Source organism: Globicephala melas, chromosome 2, assembly GCF_963455315.2.
Source record: "Globicephala melas chromosome 2, mGloMel1.2, whole genome shotgun sequence".
Lineage (NCBI taxonomy): Eukaryota > Metazoa > Chordata > Mammalia > Artiodactyla > Delphinidae > Globicephala > Globicephala melas.
This window is the reverse complement of record NC_083315.2, coordinates 51,277,186-51,299,706: the sequence shown is the minus strand read 5'-3', so window position 1 is coordinate 51,299,706 and position 22,521 is coordinate 51,277,186. Positions and strand designations below refer to the sequence as shown.

The window sequence follows — 22,521 nt, the reverse complement described above, 5'->3', positions numbered from 1 at the left end:
AGTCCTGTCCTCTCAGCTCTTGTTGCCATATCTGTTGGGAGTTGGGGAGGGAATGGAGGTCGACAGGGTGCCAGTGTCTTGCCTTTGACTGGGGTCTGCCTGCCTTCCACAGGCTGTCTGGGGTCTGTGAGGGGAGGGGAGGCAGGCAGGTGTGGTTTTCTTTTCTAAGAGTTAGCCCCTCTGTTGAAGAGCTTGGTCCTGCTCTTTCCTTGTTATGCTTAAATATTGTCTGGAGCCACTTATTGTTCAGTGATCAATCTTTCTGTCCTCTTTTGTAAAACGGGAGAAATAATCCTGTTCATTTATTCATCAAGTATTGATTGGGCAATGACTTATGAATAAAAATAGGTTTTTCTCTCAAGGGGTTGTGTGTTGTGAAGAATGTGTGCGTTTGTGGAGAGAGTCAGAGGGAGAAAAGCTTGGCTTCTCACTCAAAAAATAGTTCTCCTTCTGTAAAGTCTTTTTAGTTTAAATTACTGTCTTCAAGAACAAAAGATTGTACTCAGTGTGTATAATCACTTGCATTTTATTTTCACCTACCTCTTTCCATAAAGGATCTGAAGTTTAGAGTATTTTATATATTTATCTAAAGGTTTTGTTTTGCCTAGAGCAGTGAGTGGATGGATGAATGAAGGAAAGAATGAAAGACTTGATTTTAAATAACAAGCCAGAGAAAAAGATTTACTGTTTTCCTAGAATCTAATTAACATAAATATTTCGAGGATTTTTTTCCTAATGGGTGGCCTGTGTGTTTTTTTTTAAATTAATAAACTCTGTGTTTTTGTAGTTTCAGCTTCAAAGCAAAATGTGCAGAGTTCCCATATACCCCAGCCCTCTCCACCCAACCTGCCACACAAAACCACCCCCACTATCAACATCCCTCACAAAGTGGTACATTTATTACAATCTATGAACCTACATTAACACATCATAATTACCCAAAGTCCATAGTTCACATTAGGGTTCCCTCTTGGGAACATGCCCTGGGTTTTGACAAGTGTGTAATGTCATGTATCTACCATTGTAGTATCATTCAGAGTAGTTTCACTGCCCTAAAATCCTCAGTGCTTTACCTGTTCATCCTTCTCTCCTACCCCTAGCAACCACTGATCTTTTTATTGTCTCCATAGTTTTGCCTTTCCCAGAATGTGATATAGTTGGGATTATATATATAGTATGTAGCTTTTTCAGGTTGGCTTCTTTCACTTAATAATATACATTTAAAGTTCCTCCATGTTTTTTCATGGCTTGATAGCTCATTTCTTTTTTTTCTTTTTTTTTCAAAAAATATTTATGTATGTATGGCTGTGTCAGGTCTTAGTGCATCATGAGGGCTTCACTCTAGTTGCAGTGTGCAGGCTCCGGCACATCAGGTCTCTAGTTGTGGCGCACAGGCTCAGTAGTTGTGGTGCATGGGCTTAGTTGCCCTGTGGCATGTGGGATCTTAGTTCCCCCACCAGGGATCAAACCCACGTCCCCTGCATTGGAATGTGGGTTCTTAACCACTGGACCACCAGGGAAGTCCTGCTCATTTCTTTTTAGTTCTGAGTAATATTCCATTTTCTGGATGTACCACAGTCTATCCATTCACTTACTGATTCCAGGTTTTGGCAATTATGAATAAAACTGTTATAATCATTTATGTGCAGGTTTTTGTGTAGACACAAGTTTTCAGTTCAGTTTGGTAAATACCAAGAAATGCAATTGTTAGATCTTACAGTAAGAATGTATTTAATTTTGTAAGAAATTGCCAGAATGTCTTCCAAAGTGTCTGTACCATTTTGCATTCCTACCAGCAACAAACGAGAGTTCCTATTACTCTACATCCTCACCAGTGATTGGTGTTTTCAGTATTTTGTATTTTGGACATTTTAATATGTGAGTAGTGGTATCTCATTGTTTTAATTTACATTTCTCTAATGTCATATGATGTTGGATGTCTTTTCATGTGCTTATTTGCCACCTGTATTTCTTTGGTGAGGTATATAAGGTCTTTGACCTTTTTAAAATAAGGTTGTTCATTTTCTTATAGTTGAGTTTCAATAGACCTTTATTAAATGTGTCTTTTAGAGATATTTTCTCCCTCTCTGTGGTTTATCTTCTCATTTTCTTGACATTGTCTTTCATAGAGTAGAAGTTTTTAATTTTAATGTAGTTCAGCTTATCAGTTATCTCTTTCATGGATTGTGCCTTTGGTGTTATACCTAAAAAGGTGTCTCCATACCCAAGGTCATCTGGGTTTTCTCTTATTATTTTCCAGAAGTTTTATAGTTTTGTGTTTTACATTTAGGTCTGTGATCTACTTGGAGTTAATTTTTATGAAGAGTTTAAAGTCTGTGTCCAGGTTGATATATTTTTTTTTGCATGTGGATGTCCAGCTGTTCCAGCACCGTTTTTTGAAAAGACTTATGTTTGCTCCATTGTATTGCCTTTTTGCTCCTTTGTTGGTTGCCTGTGTTTTGAAAATGTTTATTTGTATCACTTCTCTAGAAATTTGACACTGTGGGATTTAAAGCTTTAATAGCCTTTCTCTCTCCCACAGAAACACTCCCTTTCCTTCTCATTCTTCTCTCCAGAAAAGTTTTCTTATGATCTTTTGTGAAAGAAAACTTCAAGAACTCAAAGCTTTGTGTGATTGTTGTGTAGTGAGAATCCCTTCTCAGATTTACACAGGTTGCCTTAACCCCACAGAGTTCATTAAGCCTGGACATCCCAAACCCGCTGTTTATCCCCCAGCCCCACTGTAGATTCCTCAGCGCTGTGTACCTGGCTGAACTACTGACTTTAATGTGTGAAACAAAGCTGTGATACACACCACTGGGTTCTAAAGTGGTAGCTGTGCTTTACGAGACTTGAGTGCAGGGTAGTTGAGCTGTGCTCTTCTCCCCACCCCCCCCCCCCACCCCCAGTTTGCTTGCTGCCTTCTCCTGGTGGCCTTGTCTTGTGACAGCAACTCCCGTCACTGATTAGGCTTTCATCATTTAAAGGCTGCTTGAATCTTTAGGGGGGTTTCGGTAAGATATTACTTGATAAATATGGTAAGTTAAAATGATACAAAATGTCTTTAGATAGAGTGAGATTCCATAACAAATCAGGAAGAGATTTTTTTAAAATCCTAGAAGGAAATGAACTTGTAGGCCATATTTGACCCACAGACTTATTTTGTGTTTCTCTCTCTGTCTTTTTCTAGTTTAAACTGGTTGCTGACTTTTTTTCTTTTTAATATACTGCAGTTTCTTATTAGTCATCAGTTTTATACAGATCATTGTATACTTGTCAATCCCAATAGCCCAATTCAGCACACCACCATCCCCACCCCACCACGGTTTTCCCCCCTTGGTGTCCATACGTTTGTTCTCTACATCTGTGTCTCAGCTTCTGCCCTGCTGTACCGTTTTTCTAGGTTCCACATACATGCATTAATATATGATATTTGTTTTTCTCTTTCTGACTTACTTCACTCTGTATGACAGTCTTTAGATCCATCCGCGTCTCAACAAATGACTCAATTTCGTTCCTTTTTATGGCTGAGTAATATTCCGTTGTATATATGTACCACAACTTCTTTATCCATTTGTCTGTCGATGGGCATTTAGGTTACTTCCATGACCTGGCTATTGTAAATAGTGCTGCAATGAACATTAGGGTGCATGTGTCTTTTTGAATTATGGTTTTCTCTGGGTATATGCCCAGTAGTGGGATTGATGGATCATATGGTAATTCTATTTTTAGTTTTTTAAGGAACCTCCATACTGTTGTCCATAGTGGCAGTATCAATTTACATTCCCACCAACATTGCAAGAGGGTTCCCTTTTCTCCACACCCTCTCCAGCATTTGTTGTTTGTAGATTTTCTGATGATGCCCATTCTAACTGGTGTGATGTGATACCTCATTGTAGTTTTGATTTGCATTTCTCTAATAATTAGTGATGTTCAGCAGCTTTTCATATGCTTCTTGGCCATCTGTATATCTTTGGATAAATGTCTATTTAGGTCTTCTGCCCATTTTTGGATTGGGTTTTTGTTTCTTTAATATTGAGCTGCATGAGCTGTTTATATATTTTGGAGATTAATCCTTTGTCCGTTGATTCATTTGCAAATATTTTCTCCCATTCTGAGGTCTTTCGTCTTGTTTATGGTTTCCTTTGCAGTGTAAAAGCTTTGAAGTTTCATTAGTTCCCATTTGTTTATTTTTGTTTTTATTTCCATTACTCTAGGAGGTGGATCAAAAAAGATCTTGCTGTGATTTATGTCAAAGAGTGTTCTTCCTATGTTTTCCTTTAAGAGTTTTATAGTGTCCGGTCTTACACTTAGGTCTCGAATCCATTTTGAGTTTATTTTTGTGTATGGTGTTAAGGAGTGTTCTAATTTCATTCTTTTACATGTAGCTGTCCAGTTTTTCCAGCACCACTTATTGAAGAGACTGTCTTTTCTCCATTGTATGTCTTTGCCTCCTTTGTCATAGATTAGTTGACCATAGGTGCATGGGTTTATCTCTGGGCTTTCAATCTTGTTCCACTGATCTATGTTTCTGTTTTTGTGCCAGTACCATATTGTCTCGATTACTGTAGCTTTGTAGTATAGTCTGAAGTCAGAGAGTCTGATTCCTCCAGCTCTGTTTTTTTCCTTCAAGACTGCTTTGGCTATTCAGGGTCTTTTGTGTCTCCATACAAATTTTAAGATGATTTGATCTAGTTCCGTAAAAAATGCCATTGGTAATTTGATAGGGATTGCACTGAATCTGTAGATTGCTTTGGGTAGTCTAGTCATTTTCACAATATTGATTCTTCCAATACAAGAACACGGTATATCTCTCCATCTGTTGGTATCATCTTTAATTTCTTTCATCAGTGTCTTACAGTTTTCTGCATACAGGTCTTTTGTCTCCCTAGGTAGGTTTATTCCTAGGTATTTTATTCTTTTTGTTGCAGTGGTAAATGGGAGTGTTTCCATAGTTTCTCTTTCAGATTTTTCATCATTAGTGTATAGAAATGCAAGAGATTTCTGTGCATTAATTTTGTGTCCTGCAACTTTACCAGATTCATTGATTAGCTCTAGTAGTTTTCTGATGGCATTTTTAGGATTCTCTATGTATAGTATCATGTCATCTGCAAACAGTGACAGTTTTACTTCTTCTTTTCCAATTTGTATTCCTTTTATTTCTTCTCTGATTGCCATGGCTAGGACTTCCAAAACTATGTTGAATAATAGGGGTGAGAGTGGACATCCTTGTTTCGTTCCTGATGTTAGAGGAAATGCTTTCAGTTTCTCACCATTGAGAATGGTGTTTGCTGTGGGTTTGTCATATATGGCCTTTATTATGTTGAGGTAGGTTCCGTCTATGCCCACTTTCTGGAGAGTTTTTATCATAAATGGGTGTTGAATTTTGTCAAAAGCTTTTTCTGCATCTATTGAGATGATCATATGGTTTTTATTCTTCAATTTGTTAATATGGTGTATCACATTGATTGATTTGCGTATATTGAAGAATCCTTGCATCCCTGGGATAAATCCCACTTGGTCGTGGTGTATGATCCTTTTAATGTGTTGTTGGATTCTGTTTGCTAGTATTTTGTTGAGGGTTTTTGCATCTATATTCATCAGTGATATTGGTCTGTAATTTTCTTTTTTTGTAGTATCTTTGTCTGGTTTTGGTATCAGGGTGATGGTGGCCTCATAGAATGAGTTTGGGAGTGTTCCTTCCTCTGCAATTTTTTGGAAGAGTTTGAGAAGGATGGGTGTTGGCTCTTCTCTAAATGTTTGGTAGAATTCACCTGTGAAGCCATCTGGTCCTGGACTTTTGTTTGTTGGAAGATTTTTAATCACAGTGTCAATTTCGTTACTTGTGATTGGTCTGTTCATATTTTCTGTTTCTTCCTGGTTCAGTCTTGGAAGGTTATACCTTTCTAAGAATTTTTCCATTTCTTCCAGGTTGTCCATTTTATTGGCATAGAGTTGCCTGTAGTAGTCTCTTAGGATGCTTTGTATTTCTGTGGTGTCTGTTGTAACTTCTTTTTCATTTCTAATTTTATTGATTTGAGTCCTCTCCCTCTTTTTCTTTATGAGTCTGGCTAATGGTTTATCAATCTTGTTTATCTTCTCAAAGAACCAACTTTTAGTTTTATTGATCTTTGCTATTGTTTTCTTTGTTTCTATTTCATTTATTTCTCCTCTGATCTTTATGATTTCTTTCCTTATGCTAACTTTGGGTTTTGTTTGTTCTTCTTTCTCTAGTTACTTCAGGTGTAAGGTTAGATTATTTGAGATTTTTCTTGTTTCTTGAGGTAGGCTTGTATAGCTATAAACTTCCCTCTTAAAACTGCTTTTGCTGCATCCCATAGGTTTTGGATCGTCGTGTTTTCATTGTCATTTGTCTCTAGGTATGTTTTGATTTCCTCTTTGATTTCTTCAGTGATCTCTTGGTTATTTAGTGACGTATTGTTTAGCCTCCACGTGTTTGTGTTTTTTATGGTGTTTTCCCTGTCATTCATTTCTAATCTCATAGCGTTGTGGTCAGAAAAGATACTTGATATGATTTCAGTTTTCTTAAATTTACTGAGGTAATTTGTGACCCAAGATGTGATCTATCCTGGAGAATGTTCCTTGCGCACTTGAGAAGAAAGTGTAATCTGCTGTTTTTGGATGGAATGTCCTACAAATATCAATGAAATCTATCTGGTCTATTGTGTCATTTAAAGCTTCTGTTTCCTTATTTATTTTGATTTTGGATGATCTTTCCATTGGTGTAAGTGAGGTGTTAAAAGTCCCCCACTATTATTGTGTTACTGTCAGTTTCCTCTTTTATAGCTGTTAGCAGTTGCCTTATATATTGAGGTGCTCCTATGTTGGGTGCATAAATATTTACAATTGTTATATCTTCTTCTTGGATTGATCCCTTGATCATTATGTAGTGTCCTTCCTTGTCTCTTGTAACATTCTTCATTTTAAAGTCTATTTTATCTGATATGAGTATTGCTACACCAGGTTTCTTTTGATTTCCATTTGCATGGAATATCTTTTTCCATCCCCTCACTTTCAGTCTGTATGTGTCCCCAGGTCTGGAGTGGGTCTCTTGTAGACAGCATATATATGGGTCTTGTTTTTGTATCCATTCAGCAAGCCTGTGTCTATTGTTTGGAACATTTAATCCATTCGTGTTTAAGGTAATTATCAATATCTGTGTTCCTATTAACATTTTCTGAATTGTTTTGGGTTTGTTTTTGTAGGTCCTTTTTTGTTTCCCACTTAGATAAGTTCCTTTAGCATTTGTAGTAGAGCTGGTTTGGTGGTGCTGAATTTTCTTAGCTTTTGCTTGTCTGTAAAACTTTTGATTTCTCCATCAAATCTGAATGAGATCCTTGCCGGGTAGAGTAATCTTGGTTGTATGTTCTTCCCTTTCATCACTTTAAGTATATCGTGCCACTCCCTTCTGGCTTGTAGAGTTTCTGCTGAGAAATCAGCTGTTAACGTTATGGGAGTTCCCTTGTATGTTATTTGTCGTTTTTCCCTTGCTGCTTTCAATAATTTTTCTTTGTCTTTAATTTTTGCCAATTTGATTACCATGTGTCTTGGCGTGTTTCTCCTTGGGTTTATCCTGTATGGGACTCGCTGCACTTCCTGGACTTGGGTAGCTGTTTCCTTTGCCATGTTAGGGAAATTTTCGACTATAAACTCTTCAAGTATTTTCTCTGGTCCTTTCTCTCTTCTCCTTCTGGCACCCCTATAATGCTAATGTTGTTGCATTTAATGTTGTCCCAGAGGTCTCTTAGACTGTCTTCATTTCTTTTCATTCTTTTTTCTTTAGTCTGTTCTGCAGCGCAGCAGTGAATTCCACCATTCTGTCTTCCAGGTCACTTATCCGTTCTTCTGCCTCAGTTATTCTGCTATTGATTCCTTCTAGTGTAGTTTCATTTCATTTATTATATTGTTCATCTCTGTTTGTTTGTTCTTTAATTCTTCTAGGTCTTTGTTAAACATTTCTTGCATCTTATGGATCTTTGCCTCCATTCTTTTTCCGAGGTCCTGGATCATCTTCACTATCATTATTCTGAATTCTTTTTCTGGAAGGTTGCCTATCTCCACTTAATTTAGTTGTTTTTCTGGGGTTTTATCTTGTTCCTTCATCTGGTACATAGTCCTCTGCCTTTTCATTTAATCTATCTGTGAATGTGGTTATCATTCCACAGGCTGCAGGATTGTAGTTCTTCTTGCTTCTGCTGTCTGCCCTCTGGTGGATTTGGCTATCTAAGAAGCTTGATGGGAAGGACTGGTGGTGTGTAGAGCTCTGGTTACTGACTTAAAAGTTAGGAGGCTCTACACAAAATAGCCAGATTTCTAGCTTCTCTCTAAAAATCGGACCTCACTGGGCTGTATTCTGTATGTCCTGCTCTCCTGACTCCCCAACCTGGTGCACTTCTCTCATGTTGCCCCTGTGTGTCTTTAGTTTTACTTTTGTTTTGGTTTGTTTTTTGGTGATCCCCTAGATCACAGCTTAGTTAACTCAGTTTATCATATAGACTTTTGGTCAAATGAGAGAGCTGGTGTGTCACATGTTGACTGGAGTTAGTGAACAGCCTTGTGAGTGATGTGTCAGCGGAGGCCAGTGGGGACTAGACCCAAGTGCCAGCTGTGAGTCGAGTTTTAGAGAGAGCCCTTCGTTTATGTCCCGTGTCAGTCTGCCCAGTGCCATGCTCTGTCTCGTATACGTGTGCGTGCACGTGTGTGTATGTGTATGTGTACGCGCACATTTATCCTTTCTTTGTATGTGGCCTTGTGAAGTTTTCCTTGCCTGGTACAGTGCCTTTAATGTGAATGTTTAGTTAAGTATTTGGTGCTGCATTTGCGTAAGAATTTGGTCATTTAAAGATAGTTCTGCATACATTCATTCTGCATAATCCTGCCAAGTTTGCTGCTTTATGGGAAAAAAAAGGTGATGCTTGAAAAGCTTTAAGTGACTCCCACTAGGTCAGACCTGAGTAAAGACCTGAGCTGGAAGTTTAGATACAGTGTTCTGACTGCAGATAAGGGCTCTCTCCCCTGTCCACTGTCCCTGCTGACTATTCAGACCATGGAATGTTCACTTGCAAACTCTATTGATTTCAGGTCTTGATCACTTATATTGTCTTATGTATCAGTAGAAGTCTTAAATTACTACCAACAGTTTTTGTTTACTTTGCCAAGGTTAATTCTCAACTATTTTGAAATGTGTCAGGCTTCTTTAAAAGGTATTTGGATTTCAGAATTTGACAGTAACCATTCAAGACACACCCACACACATACACACATAGTTCTCGTTTTTTACCATTAGAGACCCAGCTTAATTCCCATGAAAAACTTACTTTCTTGAATAGAGTCTTTAAAATACTAAGCACCTGGGCATCCTTGGTGGCGCAGTGGTTGAGAGTCCGCCTGCCGATGCAGGGGACACGGGTTCGTGCCTCGGTCTGGGAAGATCCCACATGCCGCGGAGCGGCTGGGCCCGTGAGCCATGGCCGCTGAGCCTGCGCGTCTGGAGCCTGTGCTCCACAACGGGAGAGGCTACAACAGTGAGAAGCCCGCGTACTGCAAAAAAAAAAAAAAAAAAAAAAATACTAAGCACCTAATACTTGAACTTAATTGGTTGAAAATTGGCAAAGCCTACACAAAACTAATTAGAGGAGACCTAATAGGGACATGTAGGGTAACCATATGTCTTGAGAGCTGGGGACAGGCCCAGTTTATACCAGTGATCTTGGCCTAATTATTAACAGATTTCCTCTTTCATCTCAGAAGATCCTGCTTCAGACAATAAATTATCTGGAAACCCTACCTGCAGGTGTATGACATTGTTAATTTAAATATTTAAAACTTGTGAATATGGTTATTTTGAAACTACCACCAGTTATGGTCTCCTGACATTTAGACAACCCATATTTTCTTTGAATCAGTTCTCAGAACAAAAGGGTAAGAAAACAAATTCTCTGCAGTGAATTAAAACACTGTATAAATCAGAATTAGAAATAGCTGTCCATCTGGAGCAGTGATAGTCTGTTGATATGGCTGAAGTATGTACTTTATGATGACATTAATGTAAACAGTTAATGGGAAGAGCCTTAACTTAATGAGAATGTTGGCCTTCATTGCAGAGGAGAAGGACATTTGCTAATGAAGACCCTAGAGGTATTTGTTAACTGAAGATTAGGCATGGGTAGTTAATGGTTATTCCCAGCTGGCTAGAAGTTCCTGGGAATCGCGTGACCTTGATATTTATTAGCCCCTTTCAGATTTACTGTAGACTGACTCAGAGTCCTGAAACACCTCACAGTAAGGGAGATGGCTTTGCTGGAATCCAAGATTATGGGGGTACTTTTTTTTTTTTTTTTGCGGTACGCGGGCCTCTCCCGTCACGGAGCACAGGCTCCGGACGCGCAGGCTCAGCAGCCATGGCTCACGGGCCCAGCCGCTCCGTGGCATGTGGGATCTTCCCGGACCAGGGCACGAACCCGTATCCCTTGCATCGGCAGGCGGACTCTCAACCACTGCGCCACCAGGGAAGCCCTATGAGGGTACTTTTTAGAACAAAGATTAAGGGCTGTTTTATGGACACTGGAAATTAACTTTAAACCATCAGTGGTATTCCATGCATCTTAAAAAGGCTTCTTTAGTGTGCTTTAAATAAGGTATTCCTTGTGATTATTAAATAACCTATGTGCATTGATTTGTCTTCTGCAGTACTTTTTAACTTTCCATTTTATAATATTCTTCCAAAGACTGTGCCAAGTAATAGATTATTGAAGTACTTTTTAATAACAAAGTCCTTGTTCTAAATTTGGTACTATTCAAAATACATGTTCTTTATTACCAAAAAATTACATATTTGTTACCCCTAGAGTTACTAAAATGAACTGTTATGAATCTCATATTCTTAACTATTTTCATTTGTAACAGAATTGGAGGTTTGTTTTTATGGGATGGAAACAGTTCATTGGGATGTGTTTTTAACCGTTTAATACAGTTTGATTCGGTGAACCTAGAATCCTGTAACATTCTGATGTTACACCTTCAACCATATCAGGATGGATGGGTTAAAGAACATCAGGACATGACTTTAGAATTATATGAGACTGGTTCTAAAATTAGCACATAAGATCTTAGAATTCTTCACCTTGAAGGAACCTCTATACCGTCATTTTATAAATGAGAAAACTTGAAACCCAACAAATTCAAATGACTTGTCCAAGTCTTACAACTTATTGGTAGTATAAAAGCAGTAAATGTCTCTATGTAGCCTTATTTCTTAACCTTTATTCTTTAAATTGTTATATTCTAAACTTTCTTCCAGATAAATAATAGTTTCATTTCTGTTACTAGAAAATTGCTAACCACTTCCCTTAGTCATATGATTATTCCTCTTAGAGACTGCTTAATGGGGAATATTGTAGTAAGCAGTGGAATTAGCTATAACATGAGGGAAAGAGGGACAATGGATAGAAGGTATAGATGTTCAGCTTAACGATCCAACTATTTCTCATTAAAGTGCCTAAGAACGAAGTGGTTCAATTTCATCCCACCCACAGCATGCCTTCTTAAATGCAACCAGGCACCTTCAAAGAAAAACAAAAGGTAGGAAAAACCCAAATAACAGCAGAGAAACTAGTCAAGGTGAAAACAAAGATAACTTGAGAACTTTGCCAGGGAGTCCAAAATCAAATGCAAATGCCAGAAATACTACAAAGGCAAAAATGAGACCCGAGAGTACTAAGATGGCTTCATGTGAACTGTGGATAGTGTGACCTGGGATAAAAGTGCTAAGGGGGTAGATGACAGTAGGTGGGGCGCTGTGCACTCAGCCGGGGGCTGGCCCTGGAGGTCTGGTCAGGTGGGGTTGGGAGAGGGCAGAGTCTAAGCACTGGGTTGCTTCTCCAGTACTTCCCTCCAGCCGCCCGGCTCCTTTTCAGGATCACAGATGATTTCTGGATCGTTCTTCCTTAACTTAGCCTTAATATCTCATTGAAATTTTTACTTTGAATTATACTTTATATTCCTGTTCTTAATTTTGAAGTTGATTTGTGACATGTATTTCTCTTCTCCAAAAAAGTTTCCCTGAAATCTGAATTTTTCCTCTTCCTCTCCTGTTGCACCACATTGAGGGTGAAACGAAAATGGTTCCTTACCTCTACACCAAAGTCATTTGTAATAAGACTTTGTATAGAAGTTGAGGGAGATTGCTAAATGTGCTAAAGGACCAAAAGGTGCCACTGGAAGCCGATTCGGGCAGGGTCTGAGTATTACCATTAATATCCTTATGTGGAAGTGCATGTCCTCACCTGTTACATTCTATCTAATCATCTGTGAAGTACTTATACCCTTATTTGTCCTTTTAGAAAGGGAGCTATTTCACTGGCATTTATTTAGATTTTCTAAAGATCATTGCAGGTATGTACTCCATCTAGTCTGCCAAGTGAGTGGCTTCTTTGTCTAAAACATTTATTTTATAGCAATATTAGTAGACTAAATCTTTTGGGGTGACATGGGGGGGCACCAGCTAATCTGGGCATAGAGTTGACCTTATTTTTAATAAAATAAGTGCTGCCTCCCCCAAACACACACACATGCTGCACACACACGCACACACACTTTTGTCTTGCAACAGATTTCTTCTTCATAAAAAGAGAAAAAGAATGTAACACAACATTCCTTTCAGCCAGACTTCAGCCAGAAGGTTCCTACAACAACTTTACTGTAGCTTAAAATTTTCAGTCTACAGTGGTTCCAGGGGATTTTAAGCCTTTCAGAAGCCTGCCAGTCAATATTTTTCTCTTCTCTGTATTTATGCCTTTAGCACACACACTCTGTATTTCAGATAAAGCTTACCTAGACTTCAGTCACTATGAAAGTAATGACCACAGACAGCTTCTAAAATGTTTTGAGAAATGTTTTCCTGAAAATGTTTGGGGACATGTTGTCCTATCGAGTCTGTAAGAAATAATCAGTCATGCACGGAAGACCTGCTTTCATAGAGGACTCCCGATGGACCTCTCTCCCCTTGTGCAGGGTTTTGATAGCTAAGAATAAAATGTACACTTATATACTGGTGTTCTGGGGAGTAAAAAACAAATGACAGCTATATCCTTTGGTGGAAGGGTGTGTATTCTTTTTCAAAATGTGCTGCTGATTTTTACATTTTAACATGTATCCTGGTCACAGGAACACAAGTATATTGTATTGTGTCTATCCACATCAGCTGTGTTCTTCTGCACTGAGATCTTCCAGTTTCTTGATACTTCGTATGCATTAAGACTGCTGTTAATCATTAATTCATCAGCTCTCTGTTGAGTATCTTGCAGCGTGTCAGGCACTGATCTGGATTCTGGAGATGCAAGCAGTGAACATCTGTGCCTTTTACCGTGTGCACTGGTTCCCTGCTGCAAAGCTCTTTGTCGTAGTCTGTTCCAGCTGCTAGAACAAAAATACTGTAGACTGAGTGGCTTAAACACTCAGGAGGCTGGAAGTCCAAGATCAAAGTGTCAGCATGGTTGGGTTCGGGTAGGGCTCTGCCTGGTTTACAGATGGTTGCTTTCCTGCTGTGTCCTCATAGTGGGGAGACAGTGCTCTGGTGCTTCATCCCCTTATAAGGGCCCCGATCTCATCATGGGGGCCCCACACTCACGGCCTTATCTAAACTCAGTCACCTCCCAAAGGCCCCACCTCCTAATAGTGCCACATTGGGGATTAGAGTTTCAACACATGAATTTGGGGAGACACAAACATGCAGTCCATAGTACTGTTCTTGTAGGATTTCCTTGCACTGTCATTCTGGGTCTCTCTTTTCTTCCTTCTGTGTTGTACTCCTTGTTTCTGGGATCCTATGTCATCTTTCCAGATTTAACCCCTCATTCTAGATGGGCACATCCTCTAATAGCTTCCTGGGAAAGAATGAATGCAAGGTAGAATTTGAGTCCTTCAATATCTGAAGCTGTTTGTTCTCCCCTTTTACTTGATGGATAGTTTGGTTGGGAAGAGAATTCTATGTGGAGAATAATTTTCACTCCTCCCACTTTTGAAGGTATTGTTCTTTAGTTTTGTCTGTGTTTAGTGCCACTCCAGTTTCTGAATTATTTGTATATGGCCTTTTTTCTCCTCTATGCAAGTTTTTAATAGTTTTATCTGTAGTGTTCCCAATTTGTACTCTTTGTTCTGGGCACTTAGGGTTCAATCCAGGCACCTGAGTAATTTTGGACCCATGTTTTGTGTTTTCTTCCCCATGTGCTTTCTCTTTCTAGAGTGAATACTTTTCTCTCCTGTTTTTTTTTGTTTTGTTTTTCTATTTTCTGGAATATTCTTCAACTTTATCTTCAATCTCTACTCTTTTTGTTTTGCTATTTTATGTTTAATTTCAAGAGCTTTTTTGTTTTCTGATTATCTTTTTATAGTATTCCATTTTTGTTGTGCAGATACAGTAGCTTCTCTTTGAATACCTTATAATTTTTGGTTTTTTTTGTTGTTGAGTTTTTCTTCTAGTCACTGCATTGTTTCTATTTCCACCAAGCTTTTTGTTTCCTTGTTTTGTCTCCATCTTTCCCATTGGAACCCTCGTTCAACTGCCTGATGGTCCTTGGCTGTCAATTGTCATTTGAGGCTGAAGCATTGAAAAACTAACTAGAAGCTCTATAGGCAAGATTTTTTTAAACTAGTATCCTTGCTGTAGTGATCAACTTTTGCGTGATGTTTTTTGTTGGAGGACTGTAGATATCTATGGGGCTATTTAGTTGATACAGAAAAGATGCTTCCAGCCTCCTACTTGGAATGAGAAGCGGGGGACCAGTGTTCTGAGAGCCATTTGGGAGAAGAGGACTGGGGGGTCCTACTGTTTAGACTTTCATTTCCCCTCTACTGTCAGCCTTGAACGCATCCCTCTCTAGGTGTTCAGATTTCATTTGCGGACAGATTGAACTTCAGGCTTATGTGCTTATCAATGAAGTAAACCCAGAGGAGTAAGGGAAAATAACCTATAGACAGTGACATTCAGGAATAACTACTGTAAATGATGAATGTGTTAGGGCTTCCTTGGTGGCACAGTGGTTAAGAATCTGCCTGCCAATGCAGGGGACATGGGTTCTAGCCCTGGTCTGGGAAGATCCCACATGCTGCAGAGCAAGTGAGCCTGCATGCCACAACTACTGAGCCTGTGCTCTGGAGCCTGTGAGCCACAACTACTGAGCCTGCATGCTGCAACTGCTGAAGCCCGTGCGCCTAGAGCCTGTGCTTTGCAACGGGAGAAGCCACCACAATGGGAAGCCCGCGCACCGCAGCAAGGAGCGGCCCCCGCTCACCGCAGCTATAGAGGCCCCACACGCAGCAGTGAAGACTCAACACAGCCCCAAATTAATTAATTATTTTTTAAAAAAGATGAATGTGTCAAGAAACCGCCAATATTTACTACTCACCAGTCCTAGTTTAGTTGCAACAATTGATATGCAACCCTGCATGAATTCTGGCAAGAGACCCATCATCTAAATGCCGGAATAACTGGGAGCGTGTTTTTGAAGTTGCTGGGCATCTCCCACCACCCGCCATGGTGGTATGTGGGGAGGAACTGTGGGGCTCTCACTGCTCCATATATCCAGTTCCTCCAATCTCCCTGTGTTCAGCCCCAGCCTCCACCCGCCTTGCAACACTGGTATCTTTCCGCAGGGTTCTCAGGATTAAATAAATTGGCTTACTCTTCAGAGCAGTCTGTTGGGTTTCATCTTCCTTCACTCTCCATTTTCTTAGAATTTTGGGACATCTCTTCTCTACTGTGTCTGTGTCTCCTACCCCATTCTCTTGGTCCTTATGGGTTTATTCCTTTTGCATTCTTTATTCTCTTTTAAGAGTATTTGGGAAGAGAGAATCATGTGGGTTCTACCACTCATATTCTTAAGAAGATTGGTTTTGCTACCATGCAGAATTGAGGAAGGAACAGTTCTGCAAGAAGACCCATTGGGAGACTGAGACATCACCCAGCAGGGCAGGAGCAGAGCAGGGTCTGAAATACCCGGGGAGATGGGATTGGCAGCACGGGGAGAGGAAGGAGCACCACCTGCTTCAGAGTATTCTTAGTTTTGGAGAGCAGCTTATAAGGCCAGACTGATGGCTCAGTGTGCCTGCATTCTTGGAAACATAAAGGGACCTTTCAAAAAAAGACGTGGTTCTTCATGCTCATTGTTAAAAATTTTGAAATTATAAGCAGATAAAATGGAAGTAATATGTAATTATAACAAATATTTAAAATCTCTGCCAAAATTGTTAGGAAGCCTTCCACCATATAGCTTACGGTAGTGACTGTAGTAGTCCCCGACCATGGAGCATTGGGTTGTTGCTGAGTTCTTTGCTGTGATGGGCATGTTGCCAACCTTTGAGTGCCTCTCCTCACACAGTGGTGTCCTCAGGTGGAGTCATGGAGTCAGGTGGCTTGCTCAGCTATTTGATGCATGTTGTAAAGGCTAACTTTGTTAAAACTGGAAAAATGGCCTCAAGTTGTTGGGGCATACAGGGGTGAGGGTCAGAGGAAGGAAACGACAGCATTTGTTTTAGCACCTGCAAAGAATTTTCCTCAGTGTTTCTTCATGGTTTTGAATCCTCAGATGACACTCACTTGTCACCTTGCAGCCATGCAGTTTGTACCCAGGAATCAGCCCAGCTAGAAAATGAACAGTGAAAACACTTTCGACAGGATTTTCATTAAACCTCTTTTGTTGTGACCCATCTGAGGAGTGAAATTAAAAGAAAGATAAATTCTTGTGGTCCTTATGATTTGATTACCTTGTCATTTTTCTTGGTCATCATTCTGTGGCCTGTCTATCCAGGGTTGGAGGAGTTCGGACATCAGTTTCTTCAAGCCCTCTTTCAGCAAATCCCAAACTGCTTTATTTTGGTCCATGTATTAAGTCAAGAATTTGAGTAGCTAAGTGCTGCTTGTGCTGAGAGAAACAGTGAGTGGACACTTGCACGCTTGTGGGGTTGCCCGCTGCACACTTGAGAAAGGTGGTGCTCTCTCTCAGAGGTGAGAGACACTCTGCTTCCTTTCCTTTCCTTTTCTTTTTTTTCTTTCCTTTTTTTTTTACTTGACTGTCTTATCTAAGTAATGTAACGTTTGGAAATCATTTCAGCGGGTAATTCCGTGTATGCACATACCTCGTTTGTTGATTGTAGATGATGTTGGAAAGCAAAGTCAGAAATGGTAAGGGCACTTGCGAGGAGGTGTTGCAGTTCCAGGCTAGTTGCTCCGCTGAGGACAAGACACAGGTGGTCAGCGTTCAGCAGACTCATGGCTCCAGGGAATTGAGTGAGTGAGTGGGTGCGTGTGCAGCCCCTGCTCAGCACCGGCAGCGTTACTTGTGTGCTCTTTTTTTTTCTTTTAAGCCATTCTTCAGAAGCTTTTCCCTTCTTTTTGCTCTTATTGGCTTCATTTATTGGTAGCTTGTAGTAATTGTATAGAAAAAGAAAAAGGGGTGTAAAAATGCTAATCTGTATTTTTCTATTATTATAACTTTAGTGGCTCAAGGAAAAAAAATCAAAAATACGACTGTCCAAAGGCCTACTTGATCCAAATCCATGCACCCTTATCAAGAGTTAGTATTTAATAATATGATCAAGAAAAACAAAGTTGAGCCACAAATAAAATAGGACTAGTTTATCAGATACCGACCACAAATGTTTTTGTTTTTTGAGATTTTTTTTGACATGGACCATTTTTAAAGTCTTTATTGAATTTGTTACAATATTGCTTCTGTTTTATGTTTTGGGTTTTTGGCAGCTAGGCATGTGGGATCCCAGCTCCCCTACCAGGGATCGAACCTGCACCCCCTGCATTGGAAGGCAAAGTCCCAACCACTGGACTGCCAGGGAAGTCCCACAAGTGTTATTTTTACTAAAATTTTTTGGAAATTTTTGTTCTTTACTCTAGAAGGCTTTGTAGAGCTCACCATCCTGTTGCTTGAATGTACTGGAGAATTAAGTATATTCCCTATCTAGCTTGAGGGAACAGACCCAGTTTTGGCTGATGGATCTCAAACTTTTGTTTCTCCCAGTCAATGTCCTAGAACAGAGGGAGAGTGGGGTGGGATAATGAGTCCCCTTGCCTTTCCTGTCCTTCAACTCCACACTCTGAGCCCCCATGTGCTGGCTCTGCTGGTGCTCGAGACGTGGCGCTTAGCAAGCAGGCCCTTTCCTGCCTGCACAGGAACACAGAGATGTTTAAAGGATTCTCCAAGTGTGCTCCCAGTAACCTCGCAGACCCTTGGTTTTACCTACAGCATGCCCTTCCCAGTTGCAGGCCTCTTCCTGCATGTGGCTGGATGGCTTTCCTTCTGCTCAACTCCCTGGAAGCAGCATTAATCCTGCGCTCGGGTCATCCTCCTGGAGTTCTCCTTTTCACTCCACCAATGCAGTTTATTCCTGTTCAGATGGCAGCTCCTTTTGGGTGCCAGTCTTCAGGGAGGGGACGTTGGCTCCTAGGTCCCCTTCACGGGCTTGGTGGGGACCAGCAGTGGCATTCTCTTCCAGGTATGTTGAGTTGGTGTGCTGTGAGCTCAGGATTACACTTTTACTTCATGGGAAAACCTTTTCATAATTCTGTTTGCCTACAGAATTGTATTGGCTAACTCTGGTTATTGATGAAGTCTTGTTTCTTTAAGTGGTTTATAATTCTTCTGCTCTCATTGGACTGCTGTAGATCGGGCTTTACCTGGGATCTTAGATATGCTCTGACTCATTTAGAAAGATTTCTAATATTTAGATTTTTTTTTTTTAGAGTATGCAGGTCTATAAGGAAATATAAGAATAGAGGGACACTCAGTCATGTAATACTAATAGCAATCTTTTTTTTGTTTCTTAACAGATGCAGCAGCTTTTTTATGAGAATTATGAACAGAACAAGAAGGGGTACATTAGAGATCTCCATAATAGTAAAATTCACCGAGCCATCACACTGCACCCTAACAAAAACCCACCCTACCAGTACAGGCTCCACAGCTACATGCTCAGCCGCAAGATTGCTGAGCTTCGACACCGCACCATCCAGCTGCACCGAGAGATTGTCCTGATGAGCAAATATAGCAACACCGAGATTCATAAAGAAGACCTCCAGCTGGGAATTCCTCCTTCCTTCATGAGGTTTCAGCCTCGCCAGCGAGAGGAGATTCTGGAATGGGAGTTTCTGACTGGGAAATATTTGTATTCGGCTGCTGACAGCCAACCCCCTCGAAGAGGGATGGACTCCGCGCAGAGGGAGGCCTTGGATGACATTGTCATGCAGGTCATGGAGATGATCAATGCCAACGCCAAGACCAGAGGGCGCGTTATTGATTTTAAGGAGATACAGTACGGCTATCGCCGAGTGAATCCCATGTACGGGGCCGAGTACATTCTGGACCTGCTGCTTCTGTACAAAAAACACAAAGGAAAGAAAATGACGGTGCCTGTGCGGAGGCATGCGTATTTACAGCAGACCTTCAGCAAGATCCAGTTTGTGGAACACGAGGAGCTGGATGCAAAGGAACTGGCCAACAAAATCAATCAAGAATCCGGATCCTTGTCCTTTCTCTCGAATTCCCTGAAGAAGCTTGTTCCCTTTCAGCTCCCTGGGTCCAAGGATGAGCACAAAGAACCCAAAGAGAAAAAGATCAATATATTGATTCCTTTGTCTGGACGTTTTGACATGTTTGTGAGATTCATGGGGAACTTTGAGAAGACATGTCTCATTCCGAATCAGAATGTCAGGCTCGTTGTTCTACTCTTTAATTCTGACTCCAACCCCGACAAGGCCAAGCAAGTTGAACTCATGAGAGATTACCGCATTAAGTACCCGAAAGCCGACATGCAGATTTTGCCTGTGTCTGGAGAATTTTCAAGAGCTCTGGCCCTAGAAGTGGGATCTTCCCAATTTAATAATGAATCTTTGCTCTTCTTCTGTGACGTTGACCTTGTATTTACCACAGAATTTCTTCAGCGATGTCGAGCAAATACAGTTCTGGGCCAACAAATATATTTTCCAATCATCTTTAGCCAGTACGATCCTAAGATTGTTTATAGTGGGAAGGTTCCCAGTGACAACCATTTTGCCTTTACTCAAAAAACTGGCTTCTGGAGAAACTATGGGTTTGGCATTACTTGTATTTATAAGGGAGATCTCGTCCAAGTAGGTGGCTTTGATGTTTCTATCCAAGGCTGGGGGCTCGAGGATGTCGACCTTTTCAACAAGGTTGTCCAGGCAGGTTTGAAGACATTTAGGAGCCAAGAAGTAGGAGTAGTCCACGTCCACCATCCTGTCTTTTGTGATCCCAACCTTGATCCCAAACAGTACAAAATGTGCTTGGGGTCCAAAGCATCAACATATGGGTCCACACAGCAGTTGGCTGAAATGTGGCTAGAAAAAAATGACCCAAATTACAGTAAAAGCAGCAATAATAATGGCTCAGTGAGGACAGCCTAATGTCCAGCTTTGCTGGAAAAGACATTTTTAATTACCTAATTTATTTTTCAAAATTTTTTTGTATGATCAGTTTTTGAAGTCCATACAAGGATATATTTTACACATGATTTTCTTACAGAGGACTCCTTGAAGATTGAGTTTTTTGAACAAAAATGTGATCATGTTTGCCTTTTGAACACATTTTCTTGCTGAACATTATGTAGCAGACCTGCTTAATTATGACTTGAAATGTACCTGATGAACAAAACTTTTTTTTTAATATTTCTTTTTCAGACCTCTTTGCTATAGTCCTATGGCAGAAAACATGAACGTTCCTGCAAAGTATTATTGTAACAAAACACTGTAACTCTGGTAAACGTTTTGTTGTAACTGTTAACTTTGCACAGATTCTACCTTTTGTCTTTTTTTACAGCAATTTTTTTAAGCCATTTTATGTTGCAGTTGTCAAATAAAGAAATGTGATAGTAACTGTATCATCATCTTCAAGAAAGCTTTCCAAAGGTGATTGTTTCCCCCAATCTTGTCTCATTTTTGAAGGTTTTTCAAAGCAAAGGGAGAAGGGAAAGCACGGTAAAAGATAGATGGCTGTTCTTGTTGTAATTAGTGTGGCCTAATGGACCTAGCATTACATTTCAAGAAGGGTCTGGCATTTTCTCTTCTCCAGACCCTTCTTTTTAAAGGGTAAAATATTAATATTTAGAATGGCAAATAAGAATTATTGTCATAAATCTAATGTATGCAAGCTAAAACAAAGACAAAAAAAAAGACCCAACCCTAATGAAAGCATTGGGGGGAAATGTATCAGATTTTGATCACTTCATCCTGTCCGTGTTATGTTGATGGAGATGGGTGTCTCATTCTTTAATTACTGTTTTGTTTTATCCTTTATATCTGAAATACCTTTAATTTATTTAATATCCATCGTTTAGAACTCTGCCATTTCCCAAGTACCTGTTAGTTATTAGTATTTATGTGTATTAGGAATGTTTAGTATATTTTATTTGCAGTAAACTGATCTCCAAAGATTTCCTTTTGAAAACTCTTCTCCCCCTCCTTAATTTTTACATTCCTTACTGTTTTACTAAATATTAAGTGTTCTTTGATAATCTTGGTGCTCACGTGTTTTGGGGACAAAAGTGAAATGAATCTGTCATTAAACCAGAAAGTTTGTTTTAAATTCACAGAACAAATGTGCCTTAAATTTTTTTTTCATTTAGATTTCAAACAGTAATAGATTTGCCATTTTAATATACATCATTGGAGATCTGCTTATTTGTAAATAGCCTATTGCTCATTTGGAAAAATAAACCAGTGGACAATATTTTTCTATTGTACTTTTCAGAACCATTTTGTCTCATTACTCTTGTTTTAGCTGAAGAATTGTATTACATTTGGAGAGTAAAAAACTTAAACACTGATTCATAAGGTTTTTCAAGTTATTTGAGGGGAATATTTGTATGCACTGCAGTTCAGGAATGAAATGAAACTTTCAAGTGCCTCTTCCTTTATTTTTTCCTTAGAATGTACTTGTCACCTTTTGTTTGTTCCTCTTAAAGAACTTGCTGAATCTTGTGTTTTATAGAACAAAGTTCTTCAAACCAGGTCCAAGCCCCATCTGGCTTCTTGGTACAAATGTACCTTCCAGGCCTCCTTAGTGCACCTGCCAGGACAGTTAAAATCTGCATTTTAACAAGTGCCCACGTGATCCTGTGTGCACGAATGTGCTCAGGGTTTTAGGATGGATCTAGCTACAGGATAAATTACCTGCAGTTGGCATATAATCCAAGAATCAAAAAAGTAAGATCTTTGATGCCAAGGTAGCAAGCTTTGTGGATGCAAATTACACTCCCAGGACAGGTATTTACCATGTAATGACAGTGAAGATCCAGTATAATGACACTGTGCTCACAGTACGAATTGCTGTCATTCATCCTAATTGCCATTTGCTTTGTGGGAGTGTTTAGTTTTTCCTTGGAAAAAAGCAAAGACATATTTATTCCTCAGTAAGGAAGAACATAATATACATCTTGATGACAAAGTCACTTAAATTGTCTCTCTTTACCATAATA

At 39.8% G+C, this 22,521-nt stretch overlaps 1 protein-coding gene across 1 annotated transcript in view; it reads left to right on the top strand.

Annotated features, from left to right (window-relative positions):
• Positions 1 to 21,855, top strand: part of CHSY1 (chondroitin sulfate synthase 1) — a 75,071-nt gene extending 53,216 nt beyond the window's left edge. Inside the window, exon 3 of the mRNA XM_030873099.2 lies at positions 18,860 to 21,855. Coding sequence (XP_030728959.1) covers positions 18,860 to 20,452 — 1,593 coding nt within the window. The 3' untranslated portion in view covers positions 20,453 to 21,855. The remainder of the gene's footprint in view (positions 1 to 18,859) is intronic.
• The last annotated feature ends 666 nt before the right edge of the window (positions 21,856 to 22,521 follow it).